Source organism: Mya arenaria, chromosome 14, assembly GCF_026914265.1.
Source record: "Mya arenaria isolate MELC-2E11 chromosome 14, ASM2691426v1".
NCBI lineage: Eukaryota > Metazoa > Mollusca > Bivalvia > Myida > Myidae > Mya > Mya arenaria.
In genome coordinates this window covers 9,112,180-9,125,847 of record NC_069135.1, presented here as the reverse complement: position 1 = coordinate 9,125,847, position 13,668 = coordinate 9,112,180, and the positions used below count along the sequence as shown (strand labels likewise).

Below are 13,668 nucleotides of genomic sequence, written 5' to 3'. Positions count from 1 at the left end.
ATAGGAACGCAGTAGAACGGCATGCAATTCCGTAGAAACACCAAGGTCGCCGTGAGAACGCCGTGACATCGCTAACTTCATGAAAGGTATCATTTTTTTCTGCGATCTCACGGCGCTCTTGAAAATTTAACAACACCGTCAATCGCAGTGGCAACGAGGCTAGGTGGGACAGGGGTTTCAGGCGTGGTGCTAGGCGCGTTATGGCTTATTATTGCTAAAAGTTTTTGCAGGTTGCAAGCTTGACCTTATTAACTAGAAAACAACCGAAGCAAATAACTATTCAATCCATGTTATTTTTTCATAAATTTAAGTGTTTGTAAGAAATAGCAAAGCACCTTATTTTAGCAGAAGAAAACAAGCACAAACAGCATGTATTTAAATTTTAAACATCACAACAAACCAAATAACCGGACTATATTGAAGGCTAGTCTGATCCTCTGCCAATTTCCCCAATGGGCTTTACATTATGTGGACATTTTGATGTGCAATACGTCACTGCAAATTATGATCGGAGTATACGAGAATTCCGTGACGGTATGTCTATCAGCGGAAATCACGAGTTAGCAGTTTAAAGTTACGTACACTTTATGATAAAGTGATATACGCTACTGAATTCAACAAAACGTTTTATGTTTTAAATGCTGCCAAACGCTAGGGTAAGAGTTTTTACTTACGGAATTATTTCGTTTTATTGACGATGAAGATTGTATGAAATATTAAAATATTTAATAAAAATCATGTAAAAATATACTACCAAAAGTGAATAATTTGTTTATTATGTGTATCATAAAGTACATGAACACATTTTTTTTAATTCCCAGACCAAGAGATCAGGGACCGAATCGCTCAAATCAGATAGCTCGACTGGCCAAAACTGCAGTCCAAATTCCAGGTAACTGTGGGTGGAATCGTAATAAACAAATATGAATTTGCACAGATGCACTGTGTTAAACGCCATATACTGTGTAGTAGTCAGATATAATCCGGGAGTCATCATCTGAGCCTCATAAACCAAAGTTTATTCGTTCGAACTACTCGACAAAACGTTCATATATTATCGCCTTTTTCCTGTTCGCCTTGGAGCTTGCAGTTCTAATATGGACTAGTTATGAGGAGATACAGATGTGAGCGAGTGAGACAGAAAAAGAGCGTCGATTACTCAACACACTTAAATTGTGTGCGTACAGAACATATTTTGATCATCATACCTGTAAATTATGTTCTAACTCACCCATAAATTATGCGCGTACCTTACATATTCACATTATTCAATAGTCTTGAATCATTTCGTACACCCAATTAAGCTTCCAATTGCTACTATGTTGCTCAGTTAAGAAATTTAAGAAAATGAATAAGCGGTTAATTCAGTGACTCGAATGTTATTGTCTTATAAAAGGGGTTCATGATGGCCTAGATAAACTCTCACAAAAGTCTTTTGTACACCTTTATAACGATAAGCTAAGTCATAAATATGAGTTAGTATCTCCTAATTAATAGGTAGTAAGTCGCAATTAGAATTTTGTATCTCATAATTAGGACTTAGTAAGTCATAATTATGAGGAAGTATCTCCTAATAAGGAGAAAGTAAGTCGTAATTAGAAGATAGTATTAATGTAAATGTTGGATGCCGTAATATATATGTGAATGGTGTGTGCCCTGATATATGTGAATGGTGTGTGCCCTGATATATGTGAATGGTGGTTGCCCATCTATATGTGAATGGTGGATAACCTAATATATGTGAATGTTGAATACCCTGATATATGTGAATGTTGAATACCCTAATATATGTGAATGTTGAATACCCTGATATATGTGAATGTTGAATACCCTAATATATGTGAATGTTGAATACCCTGATATATGTGAATGGTGGATACCCTAATATATGTGAATGGTGGATACCCTATTATATGTGAATAGTGGATACCCTAATATATGTAAATGTTGGATACCCTAATATGTGTGAATGTTGGATACCCTAATATATGTGAATAGTGGATACCCTAATATATGTAAATGGTGGATACCCTAATATATGTGAATAGTTGATACCCTAATATATGTGAATAGTGGATACCCTAATATGTGTGAATGTTGGATACCCTAATATATGTAAATGGTGGATACCCTAATATATGTGAATAGTGGATACCCTAATATGTGTGAATGTTGGATACCCTAATATGTGTGAATGTTGGATACCCTAATATATGTGAATAGTGGATACCCTAATATATGTGAATGTTGAATACCCTAATATATGTGAATGTTGGATACCCTAATATATGTGAATAGTGGATACCCTAATATATGTGAATAGTGGATACCCTAATATATGTGAATAGTGGATACCCTAATATGTGTGAATGTTGGATACCCTAATATATGTAAATGGTGGATACCCTAATATATGTGAATAGTGGATACCCTAATATATGTGAATAGTGGATACCCTAATATGTGTGAATGTTGGATACCCTAATATGTGTGAATGTTGGATACCCTAATATGTGTGAATGTTGGATACCCTAATATGTGTGAATGTTGAATACCCTAATATATGTGAATGTTGGATGCCCTTGTATATGGAAATGGTGCATACCCTAATATATGTGAATAGTGGATACCCTAATATGTGTGAATGTTGGATACCCTAATATATGTAAATGGTGGATACCCTAATATATGTGAATGTTGGATACCCTAATATATGTGAATAGTGGATACCCTAATATGTGTGAATGTTGGATACCCTAATATGTGTGAATGTTGGATGCCCTTGTATATGGAAATGGTGCATACCCTAATATATGTGAATAGTGGATACCCTAATATGTGTGAATGTTGGATACCCTAATATGTGTGAATGTTGGATGCCCTTGTATATGGAAATGGTGGATACCCTAATATATGTGAATAGTGGATACCCTAATATGTGTGAATGTTGGATACCCTAATATGTGTGAATGTTGGATACCCTAATATATGTGAATAGTGGAAACCCTAATATATGTAAATGGTGGATACCCTAATATATGTGAATAGTGGATACCCTAATATGTGTGAATGTTGGATACCCTAATATGTGTGAATGTTGGATGCCCTTGTATATGGAAACGGTGCATACCCTGATATATATGAATGATGGATAACCTAATATATGAGAATGGTGGATACCCTTATATATTTGAATAGTTGATACCCTTATATATGTGAATGTTGAATACCCTAATATATGTGAATGTTGAATACCCTAATATATGTGAATGTTGGATACCCTAATATGTGTGAATGTTGATTACCCTAATATATGTGAATAGTGGATACCCTAATATATGTGAATGTTGGATACCCTAATATATGTGAATGGTGGATAACCTAATATATATGAATTTTGGATGCCCTTATATATGTGAATGCTTGATACTCTAATATATGTGAATGGTGGATACCCTAATGTATGTGAATGTTCAATACCCTAATATATGTGAATGTTGAATACCCTAATATATGTGAATGTTGGATGCCCTTGTATATGGAAATGGTGCATACCCTGATATATGTGAATGATGGATAACCTAATATATGAGAATGGTGGATACCCTTATATATTTGAATAGTTGATACCCTTATATATGTGAATGTTGAATACCCTAATATATGTGAATGTTGAATACCCTAATATATGTGAATGGTGGATACACTAAATTATGTGAATGGTGGATACCCTAATATATGTGAATGTTGGATACCCTAATATATGTGAATGGTGGATACACTAAATTATGTGAATGGTGGATACCTTAATATATGTGAATGTTGAATACCCTAATATATGTGAATGGTGGATACACTAAATTATGTGAATGGTGCATACCCTAATATATGTGAATGTTGAATACCCTAATATATGTGAATGGTGGATACACTAAATTATGTGAATGGTGGATACCCTAATATATGTGAATGTTGGATACACTTATATATGTGAATGGTGGATACCCTCATAAATGTGGATGTTGGATACCCTAATATATGTGAATGGTGGATAACCTTATATATGTGAATATTGGATGCCCTTATATATGTAAATGTTGGATACACCAATTTATGTGAAGGGTGGATACCTTAATATATGTGCTTGTTGGATACCATAATATGTGTGAATGGTGAATACCCTGATTTATGTGAATGTTGGATACCCGAATATATGTAAATGTTGGATACCCTAATATGTGTGAATGTTGATTACCCTAATATATGTTAATGTTGATTACCCTAATATATGTTAATATTGGATACCCTAATATATGTTTATGTTGATTACCCTAATATATGTTAATATTGGATACCCTAATATATGTTAATGTTGATTACCCTAATATATGTTAATATTGGATACCCTAATATATGTTTATGTTGGATACCCTAATATATGTGAATGTTGGATGCCCTTATATATTTAAATGCTGGTCAAAACAAGTGATTTTACGTCCGGTTTCAATCAAACATATACAAACTGTATTAACGTCCCGTACGTATAACTTTGGGATATTTATATTCCTTTCTACAATAAGTCAGTTCTCTGATACACCGTGTTGTAAAGCTCCATGAACCTTTATGCTAAATTTTGATGCCTGGTAACCCACTTTAACATGTAAATTTGGTATCATTTGATCACATTTATGTAATATCTCAAAGTCTCATCATTTTTCAAGATAAGTAAAGTTCTGTGTATTTTGCATCAAAATGCTGTGGATTTTTTGAAAGTTGCTTTGAAAACGCCAACCTTACTTTAACAGAAGCAGTATATGCTATATACGTTAGGTTACATGTTATTGTGTGTCTACATTACTCATTTAGCTGTATATGTATATATACAATATGAATGTATTATATATGTACAATGAATAGGTTCATTGCACGTGGTAATATAGAGTTTTAAAACATATTTACGAAGATGCATACGGCAATAATCAGGTACTGTATTAACTAAAACAAAACACGTGATGATATATAATTTGAAAAGTCAAATGTACAATCAGAATCTTGTTAAACTGGTAATACACAAGCTAACTGCACTAGATTATCCAATAATAGAGGTTGTGTCTAATCATTCTATGATCGCTCTGGCTACAGTTATCTGCCCCTCGTTGACGGAATGAGTGCTTGTGTATCAATATTTTCTTTAAGTTGAATGAGAGAGAAGAAACATATGCTCTTTTTGCAGAGAACTTACCCTCATTTCATTCTATATTGCAAAAAAAGATAGTTTCCAGTGTAAATACGTTTGTAGCTATGGTAATGTATTTCTGCCGGTTCAATGGTCAAGATACTGTTTGCATGCGATTAGATGTTTGTGTCTTGCGTTGTTTTACAATTGCCAATTTCTTGTTCAATTGGGACTGTTTTCAAGTTAAAATCCATGCCACTGTTAATATGAAACCTGTAGCAATAATAAGTTAAAACGGTGATCTTGCGCCAAAACCGCCACTATATCCCCATAGTCTAGGTGTGACACAACCTTCTCACCGCTGTCCATCATTAACACTCGTCCTCGACGTGGTCACAAGCTGTCTTTCGCTCCTTATACAAGATGATAAACAAAATATATTGCATATAAATGAATTGTTACAATTCCGATAAACATTTGGTGCTTACAAATCAATGCACTAAAAATTTAAAACTTAAAACAGACAATAATAATGTAAAGCTAATATTTAAAATCGATCCGTTATTTCCGTCATCTCCGGGAATGTTCGTGGTTGATGGATTCGCCAATGGAGGTTGCATAATCTCTGGCACAGTTTCAGTCCAGAATACTACCCTTTCAGCGTACAGGTGTCTGCCCGGACCTGGGGTGAGGGAGAGATTCATGTAGGCCCTGGACTCGGGGTTAAACTCCTGCCATTCGGGTAGGGAGGAATTGCCCGCTCCGTTAGGGTCCCTGTGATGAGAGAATCACATAAATAACTGTGAAATATCGATTTGTTTTTAGATCGAAAAGCACTACAAAACGATCAATCGCCATAAATAACCTTACATATCATTTCTTACCACGAGTAAATTAAATGTGCAATTTCGTGTCTACTTAAAACATTTTTCCTCACTAAGAGAATAATTTTTAACATGCATGACATAATAAATATCTAAATTTGCGCACCCTGTTTTGGCGAAGTTCGTCCAGTAGGTCATGACGGTGTCGGAAAGTTTTCGTTCTTCTTCTGGTTTATCCCGGCCTGGCGGGTAGAAATGGTCGAGACCGAACACAAACGGCAGCTCGCCCGCGTGGTTGGCCCCCCGCAACCAGGGCGGCCGGTCCTGGATCCAAGTGAACGAAGGCTCGTGGGTGAATATGTACTGGTAGCTTCGGCCGCCGTGGGTTTGTTCTGAGTGCGCGTCCAGCGTCTGGACGGTCGGGATGATAAACTGGATATCTGCGTACACATTGACTGTGCTTCTTGCCTGATCTGCAAGGGAGACATCTGAAACACTGTACTGGTCGCAGACTGCCTTTGAAATTTGGTCACGGTAAGCTGAAAATCCCGAAGCCGCTGCCGGAGCAACGATGTCGCAGAGAGCCTTTTGTGGGATACCTTCCGAAATGTTGAAGCTATATGGTTGCTGGTATTTCATCATTCGCCAGTACATTAGGCCGCCCTCGGCGTTGTTTGTCCCTGCCATTATATCCAGCTCCTTGAAAAACTCATATGATGGCGAACTTTTGTTACGCAAAATATCGACAGGGTTTTGTAAAATTAGCTCATTGTCAATCACAGGACCAAGTCTATTGATAAAAGTTTCGTTCTCCTGGAAGCCGAATGCGGCATCACCCTGAACCTTCAACAAAGCGCTGGCCGAAATGGTCTTCAAGCAGTTTATTATTACTTTGTTACTTGAGGTGGAGCAGTTCAGGCTTCTTGCCGCCCTGCCTGCCACAACGACCGATTGCTGGGCGACGGCTCGGGGACTGTACACAGCTCCACTCTCGGAGATGGCCCTGTGAATCCGCCCCCTGTTCTGAGTGAGGACAGTATGTAGGCCAACACTATAGCCACCTGCCGACTCGCCGAAGATGCACACGCTGCTTTTATTCCCACCAAAGTTGTCGATGTTTTCATGCACCCATTCTATAGCCGCGATTTGATCCCAGAGCCCATAGTTACCACGCGCGTGCTCATCTTCTGTTGACAGGAAGCCAAACAAACCCAGACGGTAATTGATCGTCACCACAATGACGTCGCCTTGTAGCGCAAGGTAGGAGCCGTCAAACGTCGAGCTCTGGCCCGCAGTAAAACCTCCGCCATGTATCCACACCATTACAGATTTCTGCGACTTGTTACTAAGAGAAATATTATTTCCAGGAACATAGATGCTTAGGTACAAGCAATCTTCCGAAATGTTCTGATTAGGTATTAGCCATGCGTCGTTCTGTAGAAGATCTTGCATACACGAAGGTGGAAATGAATCTGCCTGGTACACTTCATCCCACAGCTGCGGCGGTTTGGGCTTCCGGAAGCGGAGATCTCCCACAGGCGGCGCTGCGTACGGCACTCCAATAAACTGGTTAACTGAACTTCCGTTATAAAACTTCCGGTAACCCTGAATGGTACCATAGTTAGTTCGCACATGAATAGACTCTTGTTCACCACCGGATATGATATGAATCAAAACCGCCAAACACGGAATTATTTTTTGAACGAAAAGCATTGTAAGTGAAATGAAAACCCGTTGCAAGTTATAGACAATGTACACGGAAAAAGTTGAGAACTGAAAAGTTCTAGACAGTTGTTTATAATATATAACTATTGCTTAATATCCTTGACATTATGCGCAATGAACCAACACTTGTATACTAGTATCGCAATGGTCACATTTATTTTATTATCAGTACCTCCAAATTATTACGTCCATTGTTTTAGATGTCACACACGCATACCAGTATTGAAGGTAACACAAATATTTATCGCCGCATACTGTATGTGACGAGAACGTTATCGTCACTGCTATGAAATTGTTAGCTTTTTATTTAATGTTTATTTGTCATACTTGAAGGGATAAAGATTGTTTCATTTGTCTTCATACTCAACATACTCGGCGGTTCGTAGGCCGAGAACGGTAATGTTCGGCCGCTTTGGGTTAGTGTAACTCTGAGTGAATGGGGCTGTGGCAGTGGTCGGTGTTATGTAAACTGGATTGGTGGAAGCGTTAAGTTGGCAGAGTTCGGAATGACTGAATTGATGATGCTCATAATTATTACTTTACTGTGTTGTATCGGCACCAGAAGATAAAGACGAAGGGGCAGACGGTTCCAGCACGCCCATCCCGCAGTCCGACAGGAAAACAGCAAAGTCGTTTTTCACAGTCGTCATGGCAACCAACTCTGCTGTAGTTGTGGCTGTTTCGATACTATCCACCATCAAGGCCAGAAATTAGAGATACTATTTTTAATTTTTGAATAGCTTAGATGGCTAAAATGGAATCATTTATAAAGAATGCATTACTGTGAAATCATTAATGTTCGTGGGCATGAAATTTCGTGGTTTGCCGAAAAAAAAAAACAATTTCGTGGGTACTTGAATTCGTGGATTTTCATTTTTGAAAAAAAAATCGAAGATGCGATCGTCCTAGATCGTCTGCATAATATCCACGCGCTGGCCCCTGATTTCCATCTTCTACGTCACTCGGTTTATGACACTCGCTAATGTGGTACGACATGCCAATTAGTGCATATACCCATGTCACTTATCGATTTAATTGGGAATAAAGGTAATAAAAGAAGATGTACCCTGATCATAAATACAGATAGGGGAAGCCATGGAATGCCAATTAAGAAAACACCGAAAAGGTGCGTATATTGTCACGTTCGGTGCTTAGTAACCTTCAATGTACTAGTAATCGATTAATTATTTCATTAAATAAAAAAATCGAGTACAGACACTCATCACGCACATCTTGTAAACTTTGAGATTTTCATTAAAAGCACACGTTTAAACACGTGCTTATAACTGTCATTTGCTGCATAAAACACATTTAATTGATTTGGTTCATTATTTGTTAAAGGCAGTTATAATATATTAACAGAATAATGATCGTAAGTTATACAGTGAGACAGGTTTTAACACTATATACTGCGACCTCTGTAAGTAATATACTAGAGTATGTACGAAACAAGGCAATTGAAAAAGTGAATAAAGGGTTTATATTTCGTGGGATCTTGAATTCGTGGATCACCCAACCCACGAAAACCACGAACATTAATGCCCCACGAACATTAATGATTTCACAGTATCTTATTCCCAGACAAACATAGAAACAGCTACTTTTATAAAGCCTAGTTTGGCATGAAAATCCCCTGCTGAGCTTCTCCTGTTTATTGCACTGGTGTCACAGTAGGGGCTATTTCCTGTGTATTTGTTTATTGGCTCAGGGCCGATTTAGGGTTGATACTTTTCGAGTAGATAATCTCATTTTCTCCCTAATACATAATATGCATAGCTAGTGATTTATTAATAAAACCGATTGGAAATAAACAAATAAGAGTGATAAGTTTATGAATAGTTATTTAACATAAATTTATATATATATATATATTAAATACATTTTAAATGCATGGTCACCATTGTTGTATCCAATTGTGAAGCATAGTTTAGCATACTTGGGGGGGGGGGGGTCACTTATAGAAAGCTTAAAATAGGCCTCTAACCTACGTTTTATGTGATTTTGTTTGAAAGAAAGAATATGTCAAAGTAGATAAAGTCATGAACCATGCAAGTATGTAATTTCTTTAAAAAACAACAACAATTAATTTGCATCTCAAATCTTGTTAGAAATAGATATTGCGATTCCTTTCACTTTGTCAGAGCATTAAAGCAACAGGAGGCAGGCAAATTAAATTTAATCAGACAATCATGATTGTGAATCGGAATTCATTTCGCTCTCTATACGTTTTTTACGAATGCAATAATGATCCAATTATGACATTCCGAGCCAAAGGTCAGCGTTGCCCCCGGAAACAGCGCTAACGCCGCCCGACGAATAGTAGTTATGTTACACCCATATGAGGATTAGACCAACATGCCACATAGCCTTTTCCTTACGTTAATTATTTTTGAAATATACACAGAGTATATTGAAGGTATGTATTAATGAATTAAACGTCAAATGTAAAGAGCAAAGCATTTATTAAATTGCTACTTTATTTTACAAATTATAATTTTAAATAGATAAATCACACTTTTGTAATGTCTCTTGTTTCGTGTGTAAAATGAATTAGAACTTTAGATATTGTTTACTTTCAGCATCAGAGTGCTCGAAAGATGCCATGATTGGTACATCAAAACCACAGACGCTTGGCGATAAGGTCGACTCCAAATCCGGGCAAATCTTCATGATGCGCGGACAGGACTACATCGTCCCCTGTTGTGGAGCGGTGTCACAATGGACGGTGTACATTAAAAAACCCGGAACCATAAGGTTTCAAATATGGCGTCCATTTGGAAATGGATCTTATGACCTTATTGGTGAGAACCTGGCAACGTATAATCGGGGAGAAGAGGACAACGTGTTTACGGTGCACGTGGAGGTGGGGGACCAGGTGGGCGTGCGTGAGGGCGATCTTATTGGCTGGTACAATAATCGGGCACCAATGATTGGCTATGCAAAACTTAAGTCCGGGATAGGCGCTTTGATCCAGACAAGCCGGACACCAGTCGACATAGGGGCTCTGATGGACTGGAGTGACGTCCAGTCAACGGAACCGAGGGGATACGCCCTACAGGCGGTTGTTACGAAAGTATTACGTCCAAAAATAAAGAATCTCGACAATGACATCCAAATATTTGATAACATTTTAAATGGAACAGAGGTTTACAAACTAGCATTTGAAGACACAAGTGAAAATGAGCTGCCCACTTCAGCGTCTGTATTCATGCACATAACCTCAGAATATTTTTCATACAACCAAACTTTGAATTCTGTTTTCGTAACGTTAACACCAAAGAATGGCAAGTATACACTCGAGTTTACAATCCGCGATCACTGTGGTAATGAAGATACTGGAAAACTTAAGGTTGAAGTTCAGCGCAAACTACCATCAATTCTGAACTTGCCGTCTGCGGTTTCGGTCCGTGAAGACATCCGGAACGTGGAGATTCTCCTCTTTCAGATCTCTGTTGTCCATTCGAGTGATGTTGCATGTGATTTGAGAGGCTCTGACCCACCAGAAGGTAAGACCCACTTTCTCGCCCGAAACTACAATACATCAGCCCCGGCCGTCTACCTAAAAAGTACGGCGGAACTAAGTTACCGAGCGGCGGACACGTACGAATTGACGATCCGTTGTTCTGCGGGAAAGGAGTCTGATACTGCCCAGCTATTCGTCAACGTTATTCCAAACGCTGTCCCTCATGTGAGCAACCTCCCGGCCTCTACCACGGTGAACGCTAACATGAGCACGGTTGGTGACGCCATATTTTACATAACTTGGGTGGACGGGGAGGACGACCAAGTGGCGTTCAACGTCACGTGTGAACAATCCAATTGCCCTTTTAGTATTACCGACCTTGGCACAGTGCTCATATCAGAAGACCTTAGATTGTCGGAGATCGACGCGTACAATTTAAGAATAACAGCTTTTGATTCATACAACAAAGCAAGACCTGCCATACTTCTGGTAAACGTCACTGGACTGAATGTAGCGCCATACATTTTCAACATCCCTAGTGGTTTGAAACTTCCAATGGAGGAAAACACGCCAGTCGGTACTGAGATATTCCAGGTCGCTGCAGCTGACCAAAATGTTAATGACATCCTCAAGTTTTCGATGACGATGAAACCTACAACCATGTCAACGTTCTTTGCCATTAATGAATCTTCGGGACTAATCTTTATCACAATGGAAACGAACTTTGAGAGTTTGTCGTCAAAAAGCGTAAAGCTTTATATCACAGTGTCTGATGGTATCCATACAGACAAACAAACCCTGAAGATGACGGTCATTGATATAAATGAAGCGCCTGTTTTCGAACGCAGCAACTACACAGTTCTGACGTCAGAGGGGAAGGCGGATCATGTAGTTGTCAAGGGAACGGTGAAGGCAAAGGATGAAGACAAAGATGATGTGGTCTTATACAGCCTCACCTGCGCCACTATGGAGAACTACTTCAAGATCAACGAGAAGAATGGTGACATTGAACAAGCATACGAACTCGATGTTGATAAAGTAGGTCTTGGGGAGTTAGTTGTAGACTGCGTTGTGTTTGCTTCAGACAAGTCTGGGCTGACCTCCAATGCCACTCTGCAGATCATCGTGTCTGACGAAGACGACAATGATCCAGACTTTATAAGGACAAGCTACCTCTTCGTCACCACTCGAGACCTCCCGGTGTTTTCCGTCATTGGATCAGCTACAGCCATTGACATTGATACGGCACCTGAAAATCGGAAGTTATTTTACGCTTTCTTAGAAGATACAATCGATTTTGTCGTAGACGACAATGGGACCATTTATCTCATAGCTGACCTTACTGATGTGTCCATAGGGACGGTTTTCAAATTGTCCTTAAGTGTTGAAGATAACCACGGCAGCAAGGACACTGTGCCTGTTACCGTGGTTGTTCTTGCCGGCGATCACACGTCATTAGTGACGTCACTTCTTGTGGAAGAGAAAACATTCTTTGATCTCCCAGAAAACATCGCCTGGTTTGTTTCCGCCTTACATTTACTGCTACTCCTTTTGATGTTACTGGTTTACTTGTGTGGAAGATCATTCAAATGCACAGTACGTTTACGTCAATATGAGGACCGCCGTATTGTTAGTCCATCCGTCTGGAATGACTTGGATGCTAATGGTGACCGGAGACCAAGCGTGTTTGTTGTATCCCCGGCCAACAGCGACAACACCATAGATGACTATATCCCAAAGTCAAAGAAAAATAGTTATTCAAATAATGCCTCATTGAAACATTTAAAAACAGGCGGCATTTCGAATGCCACATGGCAACAGTTGACAACTAACCTTAAAAGCGGAAGTCCAATCAACGTGTTTGAGAACACAACGTATGACACCGCTAGGAGGCGCCACTCCTTGGTTTCGAAACTCTCGTCTGAGGACCTGCCACCAGTGGTAGCAAGATCTCGGATTTCTCTGTCAGATATCCATACAAAAACCGACCAACTTCCTGCGTCTCCATGGAAACCGTGGTCCATTTCCGACTTTAAGAACTTCTACCGTGGCCGCCAGAGTAAAGACTGGACTGGCAGGGATAAAATGAACCTGCCTTCAAACAACTTTGCTGACCGGAGAAAATCACTTAATTTCTGAGATAAGTGTTACTAGACTCGCACACATTTTACAACTCTAGCCACGGCCTGATGATGACGTTAAAGTTGAAATTTAATGATGATACGATCTCAAGCCAGCCTGTGGTGTGACGGACGTATGTCCTCTTTGCGAATTTATTCTGACGAACGTTTATGATACTGTGAAGTCGTGTAAAGTGAAATTTCGGCGTTATTAATATTAAACGCTTTTTCAAAATAAATGTGTGTTACATCTAAGTTGTAATAAAAGCTTTTGTAATTAATCAAATTCAAATAAAATGGTTTCACTCTACACTGTTTCACCATTGAAGCGTTTTCAAATGAATGCAAATAACTACCATT

At 38.8% G+C, this 13,668-nt stretch overlaps 2 protein-coding genes across 2 annotated transcripts; one reads left to right on the top strand and one right to left on the bottom strand.

The window, feature by feature from the left end:
• Positions 1-5,006: 5,006 nt before the first annotated feature.
• Positions 5,007-7,849, bottom strand: LOC128218268 (fatty acyl-CoA hydrolase precursor, medium chain-like). Its single transcript, XM_052925887.1, has 2 exons — positions 6,167-7,849; positions 5,007-5,950 (listed from the first exon to the last, which is right to left on the bottom strand). The coding sequence occupies exons 1-2, from the start codon at positions 7,711-7,713 to the stop codon at positions 5,668-5,670; spliced, it is 1,830 nt and encodes a 609-aa protein (XP_052781847.1). The 5' UTR covers positions 7,714-7,849; the 3' UTR covers positions 5,007-5,667.
• A 2,478-nt stretch (positions 7,850-10,327) lies between these two features.
• Positions 10,328-13,327, top strand: LOC128217518 (protocadherin Fat 2-like). Its single transcript, XM_052924687.1, has one exon. The coding sequence runs from the start codon at positions 10,328-10,330 to the stop codon at positions 13,325-13,327; it is 3,000 nt and encodes a 999-aa protein (XP_052780647.1).
• Positions 13,328-13,668: the final 341 nt, after the last annotated feature.